General features: G+C 49.1%; 1 protein-coding gene across 3 annotated transcripts in view; it reads right to left on the reverse strand.

The window, feature by feature from the left end:
• Positions 1–24,982, reverse strand: part of ccdc169 (coiled-coil domain containing 169) — a 144,506-nt gene that overhangs the window by 57,837 nt on the left and 61,687 nt on the right. For all 3 annotated transcript variants that reach the window (XR_011935219.1, XM_072477035.1, XM_072477034.1), the window contains exon 5: positions 9,563–9,661. Coding sequence is in view for 2 of the 3 variants with exons in the window: in XM_072477035.1 (XP_072333136.1) it covers positions 9,563–9,661 (99 nt within the window). In the remaining variant the exon portion in view is untranslated. The remainder of the gene's footprint in view (positions 1–9,562; positions 9,662–24,982) is intronic.

Below are 24,982 nucleotides of genomic sequence, written 5' to 3' on the forward strand. Positions count from 1 at the left end.
GCAGTGACGTAGATGGCAAATAAGGCACTGAGAGAGACAAACGCGAGTTTGAAAGTGAACAAAGTTTTCCATGTAGTGTGTCACATAGCATGTGTACTAAATCTCCCAACTGGAAACTTTCAACACCATTGTGACCATATATCCTGGTACAAATGGCAAGCACAAGCTACAACTGAAGATTGATGCTGAGCAAGTGCCATCATTGTACCACTGTGGATCCTCAGACATGTACCTGGCGAAGTGGAGTCTGTTACAGCCAACACGATTGAGACTCATCACATATGACGGTTCACCAATATACGGAGTTGAAGTGCAGATATGGAAGTTCTGTATGGTCATCACATGTCTTCTATTATTCACACCAATGCATCAGACAGCATGCAATGAACTCCCAATTGTGATGATTCACAACATCAGTAAAGCACCAATGCTAGATAGTCAAGGCAAACATGACCCAATTGAGTCCATTCAAGATCTGCAACAGAATTACCCAGATAGGATTTACACTCTGGGGGGAGGAGAAGCCTTTCTTCATCTAAGAGACAACCCAGTTCCCTTCATGGATTCACCACCAAAGTGCAGTGTCCATATAAAGTACAAATTAAAGGCTTGACATCATGGAATGGCAAGGGATTATTCATCGTGTTCAGCATCACAGATTGGTGTAACACAATAACCACTGTGACTAAGAAAGACAGTACCATTAGATTATGCTTGGATCCCAGAAGTTTAAGTTGAATAATCAAGAGTTTCCCTCAGCAGATGCCTACTCTGGAGGAGCACAACCCAAGGTTTGCTAGAACCAAGTTTTTCCTTAAATAGGTTGCGAAGCATGGATATTGGTCAGTGCACCTGTCCGAGCAGGAATGAAAAAGATTCAGGATGTTGATTATAACGTATTATTTTCTACAGTTCCCATTTGGCCTGTCATTGAGCCAGGGCTTGTTTCAACAATAGATGGATTGCATTAATGAATATGTTCCTGGCTGTGTTTGTATTGCAGATGACATAGAAGTCATGGTGAGTACCAAAGAAGAACTTAACAAAAATGTTAACATTCTAATGGCGATAGCTAGAAAAGAATGTCTCCTGGGTAATAGAAAAAAAATGTGAACCATATTACTTTCCTCGATTCAATTTACTCTGATTCTGGAATACGACCAGATTCCAGTAAGGTTGAGGATGTGCAATCAATGCCTACTCCTCAGGAAGAAGAAGATTTATAGAGGTATTTGGGCCTATTGAATTTCTTAGCACCACATAACTTGATTTTTTTTCCTGAGAAGGCAGTATCACTGTTTGAACCTCTCAAGAAAGATACCCTTGGGGGCAGCATGGTGGTGCAGTGGTTAGCACTGGGACTACGTCGCTGAGGACCCGGGTTTGAATCCCGGCCCTGGGTCACTGTCCGTGTGGAGTTTGCACATTCTCCCCGTGTCTGCGTAGGTTTCACCCCCACAACCCAAAGATGTGCTGGTTAGGTGGATTGGCCACGCTAAATTGCCCCTTAATTGGAAAGAAAATAATTGGGTACTCTAAATGTATATAAAAAGAAAAGGAAAATCTTTTAAAAAGAAAAAAAAAGATACTCGTGTGGTATGACGATAATCATCATGTGTTTGATTCATTAAAACATTCTCTTTCTGCTGAAGCAGATCCAAGAAAAGCAAAGTAGACACTTCATAAAAGAATCTTGGAGAATGTCTGCCAGAGGAAGGCAGACCAGTTGCTTTCAGTTCCAAGAGTCCATCACCTACCCAGGTGAACAATTCAATCATCGAAAAAGCTTCATTGGCATTGGGGTTCAGGCGTCACCAGATTCATACATATCCATTCGGCAAACACTTTGTTGTTGAGGGTGATGGCAAGTCACTAAAGATGATTTGGAGAAAGCCGCTCACCAGCGCGCCACTTCTCCTCCAAAGATTGTTAATCAAAGTGGAAAAGCTATGCTTGGGAGGTCAGGTACAAACATGGAAATCTCACGGTTGTGTCTGATACATTGAGCAGGCTACCCAACCCCAGAAGACAGGAGATATATACTGTTGGATGTCCAAAGGAATGGAAGGAGATATGGAATTTGATGTGTACAGCATTGACCTAATGCAATTTGGACGATATAAATATGAGAAGATCCGGAGAGAGACTTGCAGAGATTTTGGGCGGGATTCTCCGACCCCCCACCGGATCGGAGAATCGCCGGGGGTTGGCGTGTATCCCACCCCGCCGTCCTCCGAATTCTCCGGCCCCCCAAAAATTGCCCCGGCTTGAATCGTGCTGCCCGCCTCAGAGAATGGCGGGGACCAGCGGGACGCAATGGGCCACGGGGCCGCCCAAATTCTCCGGGCCGCGATGGGCCGAAGTCCCGCCTGTATAACGAGGGTCCCGCCGGCATAAATCAAGGTTGGACCCTACCGGCGGGATCCAGCTCAGTGGGCGGCCTCCGGGGTCCACGGGGGGATCTGGCCCGGGGGGTTCTCCCACGGTGGCCTGGCCCGCGATCGGGGCACACCGATCTGCGGGCGGGCCTGTGCCGTGGGGGCACTCTATTCCTCCGCGTCAGCCTTGTACCGATCCGCGATGGCCGACGCGGAGATGAACCGCTCCCATGCATGCGCCAACTCGCGGCGGCCGGCGGAGGCCCTTCGGCGCTGGTTGGCAAAGCGCCAAGCCCCTTCCCACCGGCCGCGTGGCGCAAACCACTCCAGCGGCGTCCTAGCCCCCGAAGGTGTGGAGGATTCCGCATCTTTGGGGCGGCTCGACGCCGGAGTGGTTCCCGCCAGGGTTTGTGCCGTTTTTTCCCACCCCGACAATTTGCGCAGAATCCCGCCCCTCGTCTTCAGGGCATTAAGACATCATCAGGGGATGGCGAGACACAGTGCAAGAGATTCCCACAGATCCGAGAATCTTTCAGCCCCTTTGTGATGAATTGGGCATTTCAAGTGGAGTTATTTTCATGGGCAGACAAGTGCTGATGTTAAGTAATGGGTTAAGAGTTAAGTAATGCATTAAGAGACATTGCAATTAGTTGTCTCATTTAGTTTAAGTATCCAATGATTGACACTGATATGTAAAGTGGCTTCAGGTGGCCCTTGTGTCAGGTGGTGTGTTGCTAAGAGTTTTGTGCAGAGGCTGTGGAAGTGAAATAAGTGTTTGGTGAAAAGGAACAAGACTATTGACTCTTCATGCAACGGTAACTAAAACGTATAACAATGGTAGCAGAGGATGGTTGCTGTGCAAATGTGAAGGTTTGAAAGATACAACTTTTCCTGATCAAACCAAGAAGTGAGTGAGAAGAAAAAAAAAAGATACATGGCTGAACCCAGGATAAAGATGGCTGAATATGACTATCCCCCCTTATTTTCTGAAAGGGAATCGTACGACCAATGGAGAAGTGCAGTAGTTATGTGTACTAAGGTAACTGCCTTGGGAAAGAGAAACCAAGGTGTGGCATTGGCTCTTTCTCTACCATATGGCAGTAAAATCCGAAACAAAGTGCTTTCTGAGCTGGAATTGGAAGAATTAGACTCCGAAGAAGGTCTGGAGACTCTATTACAATATATGGATAAGATTTACAAGAAAGATGACTTGTTAAGTGTGTATGAAGCATGGTCGGAATTTGATAAGTTCCGGAAAATAGAGGAATTCTCCATGGAAGACTATATAATGTAATTTGGCAGATTATATAAAAGGCTGCAGAAACACAACCTGGAATTTCCACAGTCTGTGTTGGTCTTTAAATTACTTGACTGTGTTAGAGTGAGCAACATGGATAGGCTCCTGGTTTTGACAGGAGTGAGGATACCTTATTCGATCAGATGACAAAAGCTTTAAAGAAGTTTCTGGGGAAACATTCGATTCCGATGGCTCTGATGACTCAAATAGGTCAGTCTGCTATAAAGCAGAATATGGAAGATACACTACTAACAGGATGGCAAAATTGAACGGCTACGAATAGGGCTCAAGACTATAGAAGGAGATCGAGACACGTAAATTATTAAGACAGAAACCCAGTTAGAACTTACAGTAGGAAGATGAACCCCAGAAATGCACGGGGCATGATAAATCGATGTTTTCGATGTGACTCTCAATACCATTATGTCTTCAACTGTCCAAAACGTTATGATAGAGTGTTTGATGCAACACATGACACGGAAGAGTCAGAAGAGGAAAAAGATAGTGTTCAGAGAGAAGACATTGTCCTATTAACAAGCAGTTTTACACCAGTAATGAGGGTGTTGGTTGCAGAATCCTTCAATTGTGCTGTATTGGACAGTGGCTGCACATCTACTGTGTGTGGAATTGACTGGTTTAAATGTTACCTGGACTCCTTGAATGCTGAAAGTCGTAACAAGGTTAAGGAATTTGAAAGTTCCACAAGTTTCAGGTTTGGGGATGATAATACTCTGAAGTCGCTGAAAAGAGTGGTGATCCCTTGCAATATTGCCAGAGTGAATCATTTCATTAGCACGGATGTTGTATCAAGTGAGATACCTTTGCTTCTGAGCAGACCGTCGATGAAGAAAGCACACAAACGGGATAAGGCAACAGTTTTTGGGAAGACAGTGGACTTACAATTTACACAGTCAGGACACTATTGTATTCCATTACTGACAAATAATATTTCAAGTGGAGTGGTTAAGGATGTGTTAATGGCAGTTGAAAATGGGACTTTAGCTGATAAAAAGCTTGTTGTATTAAAACTGCATAGGCAATTTGCACATCCGTCTACTCGGAGGCCTGAAAAATGTATCAAAGGATGCAGGGGTTAGGGATGAAGACTATACTAAACTGATAGAACAGGTTAGTGATTGCTGTGAAGTTTGTAGGAAGTACAGAAGGACACCAGCACGACCGATAGTAACCCTACCTTTGGCCAGGGATTTTAACAACATTGTGGCTGTGGACCTTAAGATCTGGGATAAGGCCATTTTTTCGAAAGGACAACTACCAAAAGTTGGTACAAAGGTGACATACTTGCCTGAAGGATCTAGTCAATGGAAGGATGCAATTGTTATTAGAGCAGGGAAGGCCACTGGAAAGTATAAACATTGGTTGAATGGACAGCATTCAGGGGAGGGAGTTAAGACAATGGATTGGGAACACAAAGTTCAAAAATGGAGGTCACAGGAACGCAGTGCCAGTTCAGATAGTACATCGGTTAGTGAACAGGTCCGCAGAAAAGGGTCGAGAATTTTGAAAGGACATCCCACAGCAGATCGGAAAGATCAAGCAGTAGCAGTATAGAACAAGTTACCAGGCGGGAGAGGGGGCGTAGTTTATCAAGGTCTCGGAACATGAGTAAGACTACGAATACTAATAGGAGTGGAAGCCCACATGCACGTGAGATTTTGGTGGCTTCCAATAAATTATATGAAAAGTTATCAAAGATGCTAAACAGCAAGAACTGCATAGTTGGAGTGAATTTGGGGTATACACGGAAGTACCGGATAGGGGGCAAAGAGCTCTGTCCCACAGATGGATTTGCATGGAAAAGGTTCTTCCGGATGGAACTTATTAGGCAAAGGCCAGGCTTGTGGCAAGGGGATTTGAAGAAAGATTAGAAGATCAGGATTTAAGGGTAGATTCACCTACAGCAGGAAAGGTTCATTTTAAAGATCTTCTTTTAGCCACAAAGGCATGGGAATGCAAATCTATAGATATGAAAGCTGCCTTCTTGCAGGGGCGTCAGCTCCAGAGAGACATTTTCCTCCGTCCTCCTAAAGAAGCAGCTAACACAGAAGGGGTATTCTGGAAGTTGAACAAATGTGTATGTGGTTTAAATGTTGCATCTAGAGTCTGGTATTTTTCGGTAAGGTCAGTTTTGTTAAAGTTAGGCTGTTAGCAGTTGAAAGTAGATCCGGTAATGTTTTACTGGCACTATAAAGGGAACCTTTCTGGCATCTTTATGATGTCAAATAATTTTTGTGGGGTGGGACTAATGATTTTGAAGCTTTTGTAATCTCTGGTTTGAGGAAAGAATTCAGGGTCGGAAGTCAGGCTTCCGGTGCATTTAAATATATTGGACTGGAAATCGGACAGACTATGTTAGGGGCAACTTTACATCAGCAATCTTATTTGGAAAGCATCAGCCCAATAGCAATTAGTCGTGGTTGAGTTTCACAAAAAGACGCAATGGTTTCAAAGATAGAAAAAGAGCAGCTGTGAAGTTTAATTGGGCAAGTGAACTGGTTAGGTAGACAGACTAGACCGGACGCGAGTTTTGATGTACTTTATGTCAGCAATCTTATTTGGAAAGCATCAGCCCAATAGCAATTAGTCGTGGCCGGGTTTTCACAAAAAGATGCAAGGTTTCAAAGATGGAAAAAGAGCAACTGCAAAGTTTAATTGGACAACTGAATTGGTTAGGTAGACAGACTAGACCGGGCGTGAGTTTTGATGTCTTAGAGTTGAGTACAAAAATGAATGATCCCAAAGTGGAAGTCATAATAAGAGCAAATAAATCGTTTGGCCAAACTAAAAATGCATGAGTGTGTTTTGAGGTTCCTGGTTTTAGGTGACCTTAGGCACTTGAAACTCATAGTTTATAGTGATGCATCCTATACAAATCAAGCACAGGAGGTTTTATAATTTTCCTCTTGGGGAACAATGGTAAATGTTGTCCTCGTGTGGGAAAAGAAAATAAGGAAAGTGATCGAAAGCACTTTGGCTGCTGAGACGTTAAGCTTTGTAGAGGCGGTGGATATGGCCTTTTATATATCTCAGATATTGACAGAAATTTAACTTTTGGATATTGTTAATGAAGGGTGCCTGTTTCTGTGATTTCTTTTTATTTAAAAAAAAAAGGGGGGGAATTGCGTGTGTGTTTTTGAGTTTCTTTAAATTTTGTTTTCACCTAATTATTTTTTTCTCCAAGGAAGGGGAGATTGTTAAGTAATGGGTTAAAAGTTAAGTAATGCATTAAGAGACATTGCAATTAGTTGTCTCATTTAGTTTAAGTATCCAATGATTGACACTGATATGTAAAGGGGCTTCAGGTGGCCCTTGTGTCAGGTGGTGTGTTGTTAAGAGTTTTGTGCAGAGGCTGTGGAAGTGAAATAAATGGTGTTTGGTGAAAAGGAACAGGACTATTGACTCTTCATACAACGGTAACTAAAACGTATAACAGCTGATACCAGAACTTCATCAAGATATCCTTACCCAGTTACATCATGGGCATTAAAGAAACAAGCCAACTTACTCGCAAGACCATTTTTTTTAGCCAGTGATCAATAATAGCATATGTCTGGTTGAGGTGGGAAGAAAAATAAATACATATCTACGTCAACCAGACTACTCTGTAAAAAATATCACTTTTATTTTAAAAATGGACAAGGTTTTACCCTGATTAGTCATGGCTCATACCAGAAACCATTCTGTCATATGACTGAAACTTGAGCTGTCAAAATACTTATAATTAATAAGGTGTTGGATCTTATCTTCAGTCCCTGTTTGACCTTTGAAGAGAGCAGGCCTCCAGGCAGCAGCCTGTGTCTGTCTACCATCTTACCATCAAACAGGTAGCAGCAGAAGTCCAGGTACAATCACCTGGCCCTGATCATAGAATCATAGAATTTACAGTGCAGATGGAGGCCATTAGGGCCATCGAGTCTGCACCGGCTCTTGGAAAGAGCACCCTACCCAAGGTCAACACCTCCACCCTATCCCCATAACCCAATAACCCCACCCAACACTAAGGGCAATTTTGGACACTAAGGGCAATTTATCATGGCCAATCCACCTAACCTGCGCATCTTTGGACTGTGGGAGGAAACCGGAGGAAACCCACGCAGACACGATGTGCAGACTCCGCACAGACAGTGACCCAAGCCGGAATCAAACCTGGGACCCTGGAGCTGTGGAGCAATTGTGCTATCCACAATGCTACCGTGCTGATGCACACTATTAACTACTGGAACTTCGGAAGTGGGGCCTAGATGCCTAATTCAACTCTCCCCTTGTGGAAGTCTCACCTCTGGAAAGATGGATCACCCTGCGACAGTCAACAAACCTACCGTCTGGAGAAACCCTCCATTAGACTTTTGATTCTGGACTCTGGACACATGTAAAACCATAAACGGTATTGTTGTTGTGGTCTTGCCCTGAACCCCTTTCTTTCCCTTTTATTGTATGAGTCCAAAACGGGTGGACATTTCGAAACCCCTTTCCTACAATTTGTGTGCATGTGAAATAAACCAACCTCTTTTATTTTACCTTATCTCGGGTTTATTGTGCTAGTTATTCATAGAAGATTGGAACGCTCCAGATTTAAGGGTTGGGGAAAATACCACACCACTAATAAAGGGAGAAATCCTTCTGTTTACAGACAGGTAGTGAGCGGAGAAATAGGAGTTACTTAAATTAACCCCGTCCTGTTTGCAACACACAGAACGAGCTGCAAGGATGTGTGATGCATGTCAACAGCATCAGCCGAGTCAACATAAAAGAGCCATTCCGACCTCATGACAATCAGTTACATCATGGTCAAGAGTAGCTTATTTACTGTCAGAGGTGACGACTTCTCACATGTTCTGGATTACGTCTGCAAATTTCTTACTTTTTATCGATAACTTTCCTATTGTTAGCCAACTGAGGGATACGTTAGTTGCATTGGTGGCAAACACAATGAGCGCAATTTTCAGTCATTTTGGTTCCCCGGGAAGAGATAGTGTTGAACCACAGTACAGGGGTAAACCCTTCCAAGATGCGTGCAAAGTGGACAGTAAACCACATTAAGTCACTCTCACACTATCCATGGTCAAATGGGCAAGCAGAAAGGGTGGTGCAGAGAGTAAAGTGACTGGTTTTGAAATGTAAGGAGGCCAGTATTTCAAACACAAGCAACACCACTAGATATATTGATCCACCCGCAAGAGAGGACATGGTACCCTGGGGAAATATCAAAATCTAGACTGGGATATAATCATATGAGTGACTGTCCCAAATGGAGCAACATTGAGGAGGAATAGGTGTCCATCGTGAGACTTATCCAATAGCATTATACCTAATACTCCTGTAGCATCAAGAATAAATGCACATTCAAGTTCTGAGAGTGGAGTTAAGGGAGATAACAAACACAACATTCAAGTGCAAGATAATTGTCAGTCTATACCAAGGAGTCAAGCGAAAAGCATTGACAATTCTAGGTCTCAGCAACGTTTCACTGTTGCCAGATAGTACCATATAATCTGTAATTTACCACAGCCAAAGAAAATATGTAAACATTCCACAGTTCAAATTTGAAAAAAAAACTAAATTCCCATAAATTGTAAAGTTGGAGCCTCCAATCCTATCATCTATTGCAAATCTGCTGTTTGGAATTGGTTAATGCTTTCAGGCTCAGGTGGGTACAAGCTATGTTTAGGATAAATTGACTGATCCCACACTTCTAAGAACTCCGCTTAAACAATATGTGAGTTGGACAGAGAACTACAAAACCATGGTGTGATTCCCCAGAGAAAGCAGGATGAGTAAATTTATCCAATTATTTTCACATGAGGTAGACCGATATAGTGTTAACCATGAAGCTTCCAAACTGCTGAACAAAAGGTGGGAGACAAACCTTTGCTTCTTGCTCTATTCTCCACTCGTAGTTTTTCAGCTGGTTTTCAAAGCTTTTCTTCTCTTTCTCCAGTTGCTTTATCAGTTGTTTTAGTACACCCTGCAAAAGTTCAGCATTATTATTTTGGAGATACGGGACCTGTTGCTGCTGCTTCGTGCAAAAATAATTCAGTAATATTTGCCTCTAGTGAGAAGTTTTCAGTACTCGTACTTTATTCTATTACATAATTGTACATTTGAAATTTGGGAAATCGGCAAGATCCTAAGTCAGAATTTACCACAAACAAAATATTTCAAGGTTTTGTTGAATGAAAGTGTGAATAGTCAAGCCTTGAAAGGGAAATACTACAGATGCGTAGAGGAATTATTTTGATGCCAAATACTTTCTCCCTATTATGTTTTATATTATAGAAGGAATCTTCATTTGAATTAGACTCATCACAACATTGTAAGTCTGAGTCATCAAGCATTAGCTCACTGATGCTGATTGCCTGTAAGTCAGCAAATTACTCCACACTCATCAAAAAAAAAGCAAATGAGAAATTGGGCATGGGGACAGGCTTGCACCCATTGAGACTGAGGTGGATAAGACGCAAATTGGTCTACCCATCTCTTCCTAATGATCTCAGTGACAGAATTTGGATGTCCGGTGTTGGTCTTCTCTTCACAACGCTGCCAGCATGGTCTGCACATAGTGCCAGCAGTGATGTTTCACAACCACGTGGTGCAGGCTTTTCCTTAAAGGCTGTTGCTTAAAGGCAAGGTGGGAAAAAAGATTGCCGCAGTGGAAATTCATGAAAAATGGGCACCACTATAATCTGAAGGATCCAGACTGCTGGCTGCTGGAGGCATGTGCTGCAGGTGGGCAGGAGGAGGGACATCAGTGGTCCCGCAAGAGGCCAGGGACCCTCGGAACATACTCAGAATAGAGTGGGAGCAAGTGGCTATGAAGGTCAAGTCTGAGAATGTCGATCTTAGCACCAGTGCATCAGGATCCCAATGAGGTTACATGGGTGGTCAACACTAGTGAATTCATTTTATCTCCTACCCACCGCAGCACCAACCTGTCATGCTGCTCACTGCATCACACCTCCGTCACTTACCAACACCAGTCCCTGGAACTCTGGACTTATGTCTAACAGGCAGAAATTTTGGGCGCGATTTACCAGCCTCCTCGCGCCCAACTTGGTGTCGTGACATGGCCATTGAGGCAACAGGCCTCTCGTGAGATTCGCAATGCTCGAGAGGTCTCGCGAGATTCAACCGAACCTGGGCAAGATCCAGATCAGCATATTTGAATGACCCATTAGGTTCATTTAAATATGCATGTGCATGATTCATGATTCTCCTGGTGCCCCTGAGAACTAACGACCTCCCCAGTGAGGCCTCGACCGGGTGCTGTTTAGTACTGGCATAATGGCACCTGGCAGGTCTCCCATGCCATAGGAGACCCCTGGGAGGTTGGGGACAAGGCAGGGTGGTATCCTGGCTCTCCCTCTGTCACTGGGCATCTTGGCACTGCCAGCCTGGCACCTGGACACTGCCACCCTGGCACTGCCAAAGTGCCTGGATGGCAGTGCCATGGTGCCCGGGTGTCAGGGTGGTACTGCCAAGGATCGGGACCTGAGGGGGACCATGACCATGCAAGGGGTGTTAGGGGGGGGTTTGAAGGGTGGATGAAAGGCAGGTATGGAGGGGTCTTATCAATGGGGGGGGGGGGGGGGGGGGGGGGGGGGAGGGGAGAGAGTGAAGGTTGGGGATTCTGAAAGGGGAGAGGCCTGAAAAGGGGGGGGGGGGGAGAGAGAGTGAAGGTTGGGGATTCTGAAAGGGGAGAGGCCTGAAAAGGGGGGGGGGGGGGGGGAGAGAGAGTGAAGGTTGGGGATTCTGAAAGGGGAGAGGCCTGAAAAGGGGGGGGGGGGGGAGGAAAGGGGGGCCCTCAGTGATCCCATAGCGGGGTGTCCTCACTTGGGGGGATGTGGGGTAAGGCCCATGTGTGCGAGGAACGACATTGCCTGTGGGCGTGGGAGACCCTCATTTAGAAATATTGTCACCCTTTCAAAATAGCGCCCCGATCTCTGAGGAGTCGGTCTCGCCGGTGAGTTCAGCTCCCCATTGCTGACAGAAATTTCTAAGTGTGGGCTTAGAAACTCCCCAAGGCCCCAAAAAACGACTAATTGTGCGTGAATACTGGTACGGATCTCACCCAACAAGCTGGCAGAAAACAGCCTGTCAAACCTACACAAAATACTCAGCAGCCTTTTGGTTGAATCATGCCCTTTACCCTCATCCTTACAGACCTATCAATGCTGACAGCTTCACACCCACCTCACACTGCCTCCACATAACTCCAGCAATTCAGCTATGGCAGGCACATCATCCAAACACAGTACTACACAATCACTGACTGATGCGACCATCAATTTACTCGAAGACACGTGGAGAAGTAAACCGTGGTTTTAATCAGCTTAGAACTGAGCCTGCCTGTGACCGGTACTACACTGAAGGCAGCCCCGCAGGTCAGCAGCTCTGAAACTTCCTGTAAAGGGGGTGGAGCCATGGGCGGACCCGTACATGCCCCAACATATCCCCTGTGGGTGAAGCCACACAATGGCCCATAGGTAGAGCCCACAGGGTTAATAACATAACACAGTGCACTGGTCAATTATCAGTAATTATACATTCACCACATTCACCCCCTGTTTACAAATGAAGTCCGGCGGGGGTGACGGGCTCATAGATTCAGTCAGTCCGGTGCCCGGATCGTACGTTGCGACCGCCGAAGCACTGGTGTTGCAGCCGCTTGGGTGGCTGTGGAAGTGGGTCCGGAGCAGGCACAGGCGTGGACTCCGGGAGCGGCTCTTCCGGAGCTTCATTCCTGTGGACCGGTGCGGCGGGTGGGAGGGAGCGCGGGAACCATATTGGGGTGGGGGCACTGAACATGGGAGGTTGGACGAGACATAGTGTGGGGGATGCAGTAGTGGGAGTGGTGTTGGAGCCTGCGGGCGCAAGGTCCCGGAGGGAGACGGTGTCTTGCCAGCCATCGGGGTGTTCGACGTACGCATAGTGTGGGTTGGAGTGCAGGAGCTGGACCCTCTCTACCAGGGGGTCGGTCTTATGGCTCCAAACATATTTTCGGAGGAGGACTGGATCCGGTGTCATCAGCCAGGGCGGAAGCGAGGCCCCTGGGGTAGCTCCCCTAGGGAAAACAAACAAATGGTCATGAGGAGTCTGGTTTGTGGCCGTGCAAAGAAGGGACCTAATAGAGTGGAGCGCATCGGGGAGGACCTCCTGCCAGTGAGAAACTGGGAGATTCCTGGACCGCAGGGTCAGTAGGACGGTCTTCCAGACCGTCGCATTCTCCCTCTCCACCTGCCCGTTTCCCCTGGGGTTATAACTGGTAGTCCTGCTCGAGACGATGCCCTTACTGAGCAGGTACTGACGCAGTTCGTCGCTCATGAACGACGAGCCCCTGTCGCAGTGGACATAACTGGGGAAACCAAACAGGGTGAAGACACTATGCAGGGCTTTAATGACAGTGGGGATAGGCATATCAGGGCAGAGGATGGCAAGCGGGAGAACTCATCTATGATGTTAAGGAAGTTCGGTGTTGTGGTTATTGGAGGGGAGGGGCCCTTTGAAATCGATACTGAGGCGTTCAAAGGGCCGGGATGCCATTACCAGGTGGGCCTTATCCGGTCGATAGAAGTGCAGTTTACACTCCGTACAGATTTGGCAGTCTCTGGTTATAGCTCTGACCTCCTCGGTGGAGTAGGGCAGGTTGCGGGCCTTGATGTAATGGGCGAGCCGGGTGAGCCCCGGGTGGCAGAGGTCATTGTGGATAGCCCGTAGTCGGTCATCTTGCGCGCTGGCGCATGTGCCGCGGGACAGGGCATCTGGGGGCTCGTTCAGCTTCCCAGGACGATATTCTGTATCGTACTTATAGGTGGAGAGTTCGATTCTCTACCTCGAGATCTTATCATTCTTGATCTTGCCCCGCTGCGTATTGTCAAACATGAAGGCAACCGATCATTGGTCGGTGACGAGGGTAAACCTCCTACCCGCGAGGTAGTGCCTCCAGTGCCGCACGGCTTCCACAATGGCTTGGGCTTCTTTTTCAACCGAGGAGTGTCGAATTTCGGAGGTGGTGAGGGTGCGTGAAAAAAACGCTACCGGTCTGCCTGCTTGGTTGAAGGTGGCGGCGAGAGCGGCCTCTGAGGCGTCGCTCTCCACCTGGAAGGGGACGGACTCGTCCACCGCGCGCATCGCAGCTTTGGCGATGTACGCCTTGATGCAGTTGAAGGCCTGGCGGGCCTCGGCTGCCAGTGGAAAGAGGGTGGCCTTAAATAGTGGGCGGGCTTTGTCCGCATACTGGGGGACCCACTGGGTGTAATAGGAGAAAAATCCAAGGCACCTCTTCAGGGCCTTGGGACAGTGAGGGAGAGGGAGTTGTAGGAGGGGGTGCATACGGTCAGGGTCGGGCCCTAGGACCCCGTTTTCCACGACGTAGCCGAGGATGGCTAGCCTGGTTGTGCGGAAAACGCATTTCTCCTTGTTGTAGGTGAGGTTGAGTTTTTGGGCGGTTTGGAGAAATCGGTGGAGGTTGGCGTCGTGGTCCTGCTGATCATGACCGCAGATGGTGACATTGTCCAAGTATGGAAACGTGGCCCGCAGCCCGTACTGGCCCACCATTCGGTCCATCGCTCGTTGGAACACCGAAACCCCGTTCGTGACGCCAAAGGGGACCCGGAGGAAATGGAAAAGGCGGCCGTCTGCCTCAAACGCCGTGTAGTGGCGATCCTCCAGGCGGATTGGGAGCTGGTGGTATGCAGACTTCAGATCCACCGTGGAGAACACACGGCAGTGCGCGATCTGATTTACCATGTCTGCAATCCGGGGAAGGGGGTACGCATCGAGTTGCGTAAACCGGTTAATGGGCTGGCTTTTCCCCGGTCTTGACGACCACCACCTGAGCTCTCCAGGGGCTATTGCTGGCCTCTATGACCCCCTCCCGCAAGAGACGCTGGACCTCGGACCTAATGAACGTCCTGTCCTGCATGCTATACCGCCTGCTTCTGGTGGCTACTGGCTTGCAATCGGCGGTGAGGTTTGCGAAGGGGGGGTGGGGGGGGGGGGGGGGGTCGATTTTTAGGGTCGTGAGGCTGCATATGGTGAGCGGGGGCAGGGGCCCCCCGAACTTAAGAGTTAGGCTCCTGGAATTCGAGTCCCAAAAGGAGAGGAGCGCAGAGGTCTGGGAGCACATATAGTTGAAAATTAGCGTATCAGTGCACCCTTGGATTTGCACCGAGTGCGACCCAGAGGCGAGGGATATGGTTTGTTGCGTCAGGAATATTGGTAGCGAGCAGCGACTTACCATGTCCGGGTGAATGAAGCTCTCTGTGCTCCCGGAGTCGAAAAGGCAAGGTGTCGCGTACCCGTTAACCCGGACGGCCATCATGGAGCTCCGGAGGTGCTTAGGTCCAGGGTGACCACGCTGAGGTGTGGGTAGCCGGCGGCGTGATCGGAGGTGCTGGGGCGGCCCCGCGATGGCTGTCCGTGTAGGTCATACGCGTTGAGCGGCGTAGCAGATGGCGGCCAAGATGGCAACCCCCGTTGGTCGAGCGTGGCGGGCGGCGAGGAAGATGGCGTCCAAGATGGCAGCCCCCATGGGTCGCATGTGGCCGGCCGCGTGGGGGAGGATGGCCAAGATGGCGGCCCCCATGAGTCGTACATGTTATGCGGAGGCGGAGTCGGCAGACACGATGCCACCTTGCGGGGTCTGCGGGCCTGTGAGTCTGTGGATCAGGTCTGTGAGTTTGAGTTCTTAGACCTGGCCAGGCTGACCTTGGCGAAGTGTCCTTTTCGCCCGCAGCTGCTGCAGTTCGCGTTGCGGGCTGGACAGTGCAGTCGGGGGTGTTGGGACTGGCCGCAAAAGTAGCAGGGTAGCCCCCCATGATGGGCGGGCGGCTGCACGGCACAGGCATGGGACGTCTCGGGTCGGCGGCCCACGAGGGGGTCGCGTGATCAGCCGGGAACGCAGTAAGGCTCTGAAAAGCGGCTTCCAGAGAGGTATCCAGTTTTACCGTGTCGTCCAGGTCCTGGGCCCCTTTTTCGAGCAGGCGCTGTCTCACATAGTTCAATCGGACCCCTGCCACGTAAACGTCTTGGACGGCGAGCTCCATGTGCTGAGTGGCCGTAACGGCCTGGTAGTTATAGTTGCGCGCGAGGGCTTTGAGGTCGCGTCGGTAATCATTTAGCAACTCCCCGGGGCGCTGGCGGTGAGTGGTGAAGATGTGTCGCGCGTATACCTCGTTCACAGGCCGCACATAGAGGCGTTCGAGTAGTGCGAGGGCCTCTGTATAGGAAGCGGCTTCGTCGAGCTGGACAGAAATGCGATGGCTCACCCGTGCGTGGAGGAGGCTCAGCTTCTGTTCGTCAGTGACGGATGGCGTAGACGACACGGCGAGATAGGCCTTGAAGTATCGAAGCCAATGTGAAAAAATTTATTTCGCCTCCACGTGTTAAGTAATGGGTTAAGAGACATTGCAATTATTGTCTCATTTATGTTAAGTGTCCATTAATTGACACTGATATGTAAAGGGGCTTCAGGTGGTCTCTGTCAGGTGGTGTGTTGTTAAGAGTTTTGTGCAGAGGCTGTGGAAGTGAAATAAATGGTGTTTGGTGAAAAGGAACAGGACTATTGACTCTTCATACAACGGTAACTAAAACGTATAACAGCTGATACCAGAACTTTAAGAAACAAGTACTTTAGACTCTTCATTTCACAGCTACTAAAACGTCTAACACCACGGCCTGTGGATCGAGTTCCAGTCTGTCAGGTTTGAGGGCTGATTCCATAGTAGTATTTTAAGCTGATTAAATTGATGTGACCATCAATTCACTCGAAGATACGTGGAGAAGTAAACCGTGGTTTTAATCAGCTTAGAACTGAGCCTGCCTGTGACCGGTACAACACTGAAGGCGGCCCCGCAGGTCAGCAGCTCTTATACTTCCCGTACATGCCCCAACATATCCCCTGTGGGTGAAGCCACACAGTGACCCATAGGTAGAGCCCACAGGGTTAATAACATAACACAGTGCACTGGTCAATTATCAGTAATTATACATTCACCACACTGACATTCTATCCTCTCTGTTGCAGGACAACATCGCACACAATAGGAGGGTGCAGTGCAAAACTGGGGTCTATGTCCCCTGAGCTCTGCGAAGGAGATGACCCTTAGCATCTTGGAGCTGACTGCAACAGAGCCTGCGGTGCAAGATCCGGACCGCATATTTCAGACACTTTGAAAAAAATTAGCCAAATTAAAAATTTGATTCACCTACCCCGGCCGGGGGTGGGGGAAAGAAGAGTCATCTGAGCACATCTATCAAGGGGGCACTGCATTTAAGCAGCGCCACAGCACTTGCTCACAGTCAAGCCAGGAGGATGGCAGCAAAGAAGCCAGCTCCTCGCTTCACGAAAGGGACACTCAACCGTCTGCTTGATGCCGAAGAGGAGAGAAGGGAAACAGTCAACTCTCGAGCTGGCAGGAGACCCTCCAGTAAGATCACAAATCCAACACGGGAGACGGTGGCATCATTGGTCAACTTAGAGAGCGAAGTGGACCTGCGGGAGAAAAGGGAGGAGCTATTGCACATTCATCCAGATGATCCTGGGCAGCACGGTAGCACAAGTGGATAGCACTGTGGCTTCACAGCGCCAGGGTCCCAGGTTTCATTCCCCACTGGGTCACTGTCTGTGCGGAGTCTGCACGTTCTCCCCGTATCTGCATGGGTTTCCGCTGGGTGCTCCGGTTTCCTCCCACAGTTCAAAGACGTGCAGGTCAGGTGGATTGGCCATGATAAATTGCCCGTCGAGACCAAAAAGCTTAGGGGTTATTGGGTAGCGGGGATAGGGTGGAAGTGAGGGCTTGGGGGGTCGGCGGTGCTGAATGGCCTCCTTCTGCACTGTATGTTCTATTTTCTATGTTCGAAATGTTCTATGACCCGACTCAAGCGAGTTCTGTGTATCCCAGACCATTGCCCTGGCCATCTACTAATACCATGTCCCATTCCTTGCAGGAACATCATCTGCTCAGCCTGGCCCATCCACTAGCAGGGTCCCACTGCCCACCCTTGACACCACCTTGGAGGGGATATCAGAGGAGGTCAGCGAAGATACATCGCAGATATCATCTGCACCATCCACCAGCACAGAGACACATATCTTGATAGCCGTCTTAGCAGATTGGCTTTTAGGTCACTATCTGGTTAGCATCATACTGCTTCTGATGTACATCAGTTGGAAGCACAAACATCCCAGGGATCAGACAATCGGAGGTCTGCTTGATCCCAGGACTCAGTTTTGCCCCAGCCAGTTGCTGTGCCTCTGGACACATTGGTCTCTCAACTGCTTGAGATGCAAACGCAGAGCCGGGAATACTAGGAGGGGTGTTAACCACCGACTGCAAGACCAAATGGAGGATTCGCAAAGCCGGCTGGTGCAGACTCATGGGCCGAGTTGTCTCCGTCTGCACTGTAGGGTCTCTATGGATTCTACGGTTCTGTTGCAGGAGATGATGCCGTCAATGCGTGGCACCCAGGCCAGCACTGCAAGGGTGGTGTCTGCAGTGGAAAGCCTGGGGCTTCAAGTCAGATCCATGTGGGAGATGACCGTGGCATGGCTCAGTTCCTGAGGAACGTGACTGAGGGCTTCAACTGCATGGTGCAGACAATGGTGGGCCTCCAGGACTGGGTGCGCCAGATGATGGTGAGGCTTCTGTAGCTCAGTCCAGCCACCCCTCCATCCCATGGAGTAACCCAGGGGCCCACAAGCATCTTAAGGGAGGAGGATCAACTGGAGCACAGCCCGGGGTAGTCCACCCAGGGACCCTGGGAATGCCCAGCCAATCTGAATCCCCCCCCCCCCCTTCCTTTTTTAAAAATAAATTTAGAGTACCCAATAATTTTTTTCCAATCAAGGGGCATTTTAGCATGACCAATTCACATCTTTTTGGGTTGTGGGGTGAGACCCACGCAGACACGGAGAGAATGTGCAAACTCCACAAGGACTGTGACCCAGGGTCGGGATCAAACCATGGTCCTTGGTGCCGTGAGGCAACAATGGTAACCACCGCGCCACCTTGCTGTCCGGAATCCCCCCTTCCTGAGACCGGCTAAGTCTAGCACAGCGGGCAGAACAGGATGACGCAACAGCACCAGTGCTACCCTCTAGCTCTCAGCCTTCCAAAGGGCGCCCACCAAGGGGATCTCGGGCAACAGGGCGTGGAAAGCAGCAGACCACCTCCACCTCTGATGTGCATCCTGGGGACACACCTAGACGAGTTTGGAAGTCGAAGGAATTGTCGGGTCACAGCATGGCCAGAGGTGAAGTCGGGCACCAGCAATGGTCACCTGTAAATGTTTGAAATCTCACTAAATTAAATGTTATTGTTGGTCACCACTTTAGCGCCTCAGAATCTTTAATCCGCCTCCCAGTGGCATGGCACTTCTCCCCATCGGAACACAGCTGATATCACTGGACCTCCATACCCACTATACAGTTAGGCCCTCTCAGTGCAAATGTTTCACTCGTACTGATATGACTCAGGCATGATTCAGTGTACCCTAGACCCTCACCCTTAATCCCCCTCTAGAGCAAAAGGACAGAGGAATGTAGCGCACAACTTTGCTGGGCAGCAGGCACTCTAGGACACTCCAACCCCAGCTCCCTGATGATTGAAATCCCGACCACCTTCACCCCCCGGTTACAGAGGGATCACAATGTCCCTTCCCCTCCACTGGCCTCCACCAACAGGCTGCTCAGCAGTCCTCTTTTTCCGATGACCCGTGCCATTCCTGAAGATCATCCTCAGGAAGCTCCTTACCCCACTGCCGAGTCAGGTTGTGGAAGGTACAGCGTGCCACAACAATGTGGGGGCTGTATTGAAGGGCCCCAGCGGACCTCTGAAGGCAACAGAACTGGGCCTTTTACAGGCCGATGCACCGCTCAATGACAGATCAGGTTGCACTGTGAGCCTCATTGTACCTGGTCTCCGCACTGGCGCCATTAGCCACGACCTGAGGGGATATCTCTTGGCCCCAAGGAGCCATCCCTCGAAGACTCCAGGGATCTGCAACTGGCTGAGGATGAAGTTGTCATGCATGCTCCCTGGAAAACGGGCACACACGTGCATGACCTGCATCTGTGTGGAATTTGCACTTTCTCCCTGTGTCTGCATGGGTTTCCTCCAAGTACTCCGGTTTCCTCCCACAGTTCAAACATATGCAGGTTAGGTGGATTGGCCATGCTAATATTGCCCAAAAATGTAAGGTGGGGTTACGGGGATAGGGGTGGGTGTTGGGACTAGGTAGGGTACTCTATCAGAGCAAGGGCCGGTGCAGACTTGATGGGCCGAATGGCCTCCTTCTGCACTGTAAGGATTCTATGATGGTTGCACACCAGCTGGACATTGAGGGATTGGAACCTCTTCCGGTTGATGAAGGGAAATCCCTGGTGTCACAGGGCATGGAGAGCAACATGGGTGCAGTCTATCGCCCCCTGAAGCTGTGGCAGACTAGGCCGATCTAGCCGGGCCTGTTCTAGGCTAAAGTAGATTTAGTTGACACCCCTTGTATGCAGTGTCACCTCACCGATGCACTTATGGGTGAACGCCTGTCCTATATACAAAGGTCCTTGGTGGGGCCCTGGAAGGACCCAGTGGTAAGAAGTTCACGGCTCCAGTGACCTTGACGGCCTCAGGGAGCGGATGGCCTCCGCCGCCAAGTCCACAAGGGCGTGGCCCAGGTGCTGCACTGCCTCCTTAGTTAGGTGGCGTCTTCATTGGCACATGGTGTCGGACAGCGCCAGGAAGGACACTCGTGTCCAGTATACCCTTGGTCTTCTTCGGTGCCTTCTTGCTCCCTAAACAGCTGGTGCGACTTTCTGCCCCTGATCTTGCCCTGCGGTGCCCTGGTCTTGTTCTGCAGGGTCTCCCTTCAGAGCCACCGCACGTTGTTGTTGGAGTCTGTGTTCCTCCAGTGCAGTGATTAGTAAGGTAGCCGGCTCCACTGGCTCTATCTGATAGCGCTCGGAACCCAGCATGGTATGAGAGAGAGGAGAGAGAGAGTCAGTGCGGTGTTGCACCTGCTGCCCATCATTATCTCCCCTGACCTATTGGCCTTCCTGACCAGGAAGTAGCCAGTCCCAGAGCATTGCTGGCAGCCTTTGCACGCTCACATCTCTGGTGCCCTCCCATCTCCAGAACAGGGCTACCCCTCACATATGCCTCACTCATTTAGACTCCCTTTAGCTTGCTATCACTGGGATTTCTTTCAGAAGGTTAATGTGCTCGTTCATCCCGACTAGCTGAGGTCAACTGGTCAGATATATCCTCCTTAGATGGATCCTGTGTGGCAAGTGTTGGGGACCTTGCAGCGAAGTGACCCCCTTACCTCTTGATTCCGTGCCACCAAGCTTTTAGAGGCCTCAAAACTGAGGATTAATGTCATTCCATGACTTTGAGACTGTAGGGAGCTGATGTAGTGATGAGTTAACTCTTGACGACCAATTAGTGTCACGAGCATGAGTTTCAGGAATGAAACAGGGCACAATTGCTTTCTCCATCAGGAAGAGGCAGAGCTAACAGGCACCCTGCTTAGTCAGGCTGGATAATTCAGAGAACACAGTGTGGTCATCCCTGAATGCTTAAGCCTCCTAGACAACTGATCCATAGGTTAACGGTGTGTTCTCCCCCCCCCCCCCCCCCCCACCCTCCCCGCGCCCCAAATGAGATGCATACCGGGCTGCTTTCTCTTTCAGGATCGCATCTACCCGGCCATCTGGCACGGCGCCATGGCTTTCATCACATCCCACCCACCCACCTCATGTGCCCCACAGACACTCTGGCACCCCGACTCCAGACTCTTGCCTCCCATGCCACAGACTGCATACTCACACAGCACTGAAAGCAGAATTACACATCACAGACAGCAGACTCCAAAGACCACCGACACCAACTTCAACCCACACCCCCTCCGCGAGTAAAGCCTTCTGCCTCCGACAGCTGATCTTCTCTTTCTCTCATTTCCCCAACGCCCCACCACTTGTGAGCTATCCAGCAGCTTCTGTTCCCTGGAGACAGTGGTGCTCACCTCTTTCCTCCCTCTCTGAGGTCATGACGGCGTGACATCACGGCCAATGGGTGGTAAGATTTGATGAGGGCTGAAGGTACAACTTAGCATCAACTTAGAAGCCTGCTAAATTAATGCTGATGCATTCAAATTTACATTAATCAGGTTTGTGTCCTTCCTGGGTATGAATATGATCTCGTCATCATGGGGGGGGGAGGGGCGGAGAATATCGTGTTCTGAAATCTCGACGGCGCAAATCCTGTTTTTGACCTCTCATGGTATTTAGCGCCCATGACGGGATTTGCGCCCGCGGCTACTGGGCCCGCTAAATTACGGCCAACATCCTTTTCAGTTCTGATGCTGATCCTGAATGAACTATTTTATGAAACGGCCATCAGGTGGAGATTTTAAAATCATGGAAGGCTTGAATTCCACACTCCCAAAATAATTCAAAACCAAATTTTTCTTAACAAGCTGGGAGAAACTTGAAACGCCTCTGGGGCTAAATTATAATTGTAGCAGGAGATTTTCATATTCAGACACATGCTCATTACAGTACCTCTTTAAATAAGAAGCCCTTATTTAAATCAAGAAATTTCACTTAAAATTTCTTTACAAACTTTTATCGTTTTTGAATGATGTTCACATTTGCATATTTGCTCTAAATTACTGTTAATATCTTTCAAAGTGATTTATGCAGCGCGAGAATGAACAGCTGTCTCAGCAAATACAGCATCCTAATTCGCATGCACCCAGCTTCCATCTGGTCCCCTACAGTCATCAAACATTTACAAGACAATCCCCAAATGTATGGATTTGCTGAAAACTTGTCTAGTTCTTGTCCATGAGAAAATCCCATTAAAAACAATCAACTAGTTTAATATTACAATTTGTTCCTGTAAATATGTAAAGTTGCTGGCTCTGTGCTGCTTTGGAATTTTAGACACTAGTTTGTTGTTTCTTTGCTTGAGCCATTGATGAGAAATCGGCACTTTAATCATCCCATTGTACAGACTTCCTGTGTAAAGTTAACTGCATCAAGCTAAACTTTCAAACTTCTTCAAATAGTGTCCGTGAACATTGTGAGTTGCATTTCTCGGTGCAATTTAGTAAGGTTTTAGTAAGGTGGTTTGGTCACGCTAAGTTGCCCTAGTGTCCAAACGTTAGGTGGGGTTGCCTGGGTAGGTGGAGGTGTGGGCTTAAGCAGGGTACTCTTTCAAGGCCGGTGTAGACTTGATGGGCCGAATGGCCTCCTTCTGCACTATAAAGTCTATGATTCTAAGCCGGGAATCGAACTCGGATCCCTGTCGCTCTGACGCAACAGTACAAACCATTGTGCTACCGTGCCACCCCCACTGTCAGTACACACAAGGTCTCATGCTGTGCCTCCTTTGCATTTCCACTTCCTCCTCGGCCTGTTCGACGGCCAGCTCTTCATCCTGAGCGGCTGCCTCCTGCTCTGCTGCTGCACGCTCCGCTACTGCAGCTTCCTCCTCCTCCTCGAGTTGCTCCAGCTCATATAGCTGCAGGGCACCCACCAGGGCTGCGGTGATGAGGAGGATGACCACGGTTGCTGGTTGTATTCCAATATCAATGTCTGCAGGGCTTGACATGTTAGCAGGATGCGTATCCTCATGCCCTACTACATCCAAGGGGCTACATGGTGCCCCCAGTTGGCACTGCGGACCATGTTCCTGCATGTCCCCCCCCCCCCCCCCAACGTCATCCTTGCACCCCTGGCCCCGTTGGTGCCTGGCACTGTGGGGGCCTCTGACCCTGGCGCCCATCCCTATTGCCTGAGGTACCGTTGGTTGGCGCTGCCCTTGCCAGAGATACACTCTGCAAAACCCTTCCATTGCCCCTCCATAGGGGCTACTGGCTGATGCCCCACTGGCGGGTGGAGGCTGGTTGGGGGGAAGGATGTGGTATGGCGGAGGGTGGATGCGAGGGCAGGGGCTAGAGTGCGGGGGTGGTAGGGTGGGCGCGTATTCCCCGCTGAGGCCCCTATCTAACCCGGGTGGTGTTTTATAGCGTTGTGTTTCTTGGCGCTGCTAAATGAGCTCGCTATGGGAATTTGGTCCCATTTAGTTAAATCCTGCCCAGAATCTCCAAAACACTGGTAAAGATCTCCAAATCCTAATGGAAAAATAAGAATGGAATATGACTTATATCACTGCAACCCAGTGGCTTAATCAACAGTGTTAAATATAGCAACGGAGAGAGCTAGTGTGAGCAGTTACCAAAGCAACAGGAGCCACTGCAGACTGTAATTAACAGACTGTCAGCGTCAACCAGTTTCTAAAAAAATGTTTCATTCCTAAGAGTCACATTAAATTTGCTATTATTTGTATCATTTGAATAGTTGAACCTGTCTAAACTCATTTCTCCCCATGATTCTAGGCAAGTCTATTTTTACATTATTTTTAAATCTTTGTGCAACCATGCATATTCACAAAGCACTTGTGGGCCGGATTTTGCAGAGCGGCAGATATGTCGCCCCTCCAGGAAGGGAACTCAGACGTCACGTCAACACACCTGGAAGAAGCCCACTGTGGTACATCGACCCCGCAGTACACAGGAAAAGCACCCCCCCCCCCTCTCGAAGGCTGGCACTCAATCAGATTGGCCGGCAGCTCTAGCAGTTCCGGGCAGCGGAAGAGCTTTGAAGTGAGCGTTGCCGGGCCTGCAAGAGGAAGCAGGAAGAAGAGCGATGGCTGCCGGGGGCTGATAAACGCCGGGCTCTCAGAGCAGGGAATGATCTGTGAGCCCAGGGAGGGGGAGGAGAGGCCAATCTTCAAAAAAGTTATTCAAGTGAAGATGTTCAGGTGGATAATTTAGCAGATGCTATTTCTGGTTAAGTCACAGTAGGCAATCTGTAACGTTGTAAAGGTTATGTAGACTAGTACAAATAAGTGCTTCCAAAAGAAAAGCTAAACAAATGTGGAGCTGGCCATCCTATTTTTTTTGAAAAATATTTTATTGAGGCATTTATATTTTAAATTTGAACACATTGGACAGAAACACAACCCCAAACCAGACAACATGGCTGTACATTAGCAGCACAACAAAAAATACCCCCCCCCCAACCAACCCCCACCTTATCCAATTCCCCCTGCCTCCCCCTTTTAATCCCCCCCCCCCCCCCCCCAGCTCATATTTCCCCAAAAAGTCGATAAACGGCTGCCTCCTCCGGGGCAAACTTTATTTTCTCTAGCCTACGAAACCTTGCGAGGTCGCTCACCCACACCTCCGACTTCAGGCGGCTCGAGTCCCTCCATTCTAACCAGAT

Source organism: Scyliorhinus torazame, chromosome 15 (genome assembly GCF_047496885.1).
Source record: "Scyliorhinus torazame isolate Kashiwa2021f chromosome 15, sScyTor2.1, whole genome shotgun sequence".
NCBI classification, from domain to species: domain Eukaryota; kingdom Metazoa; phylum Chordata; class Chondrichthyes; order Carcharhiniformes; family Scyliorhinidae; genus Scyliorhinus; species Scyliorhinus torazame.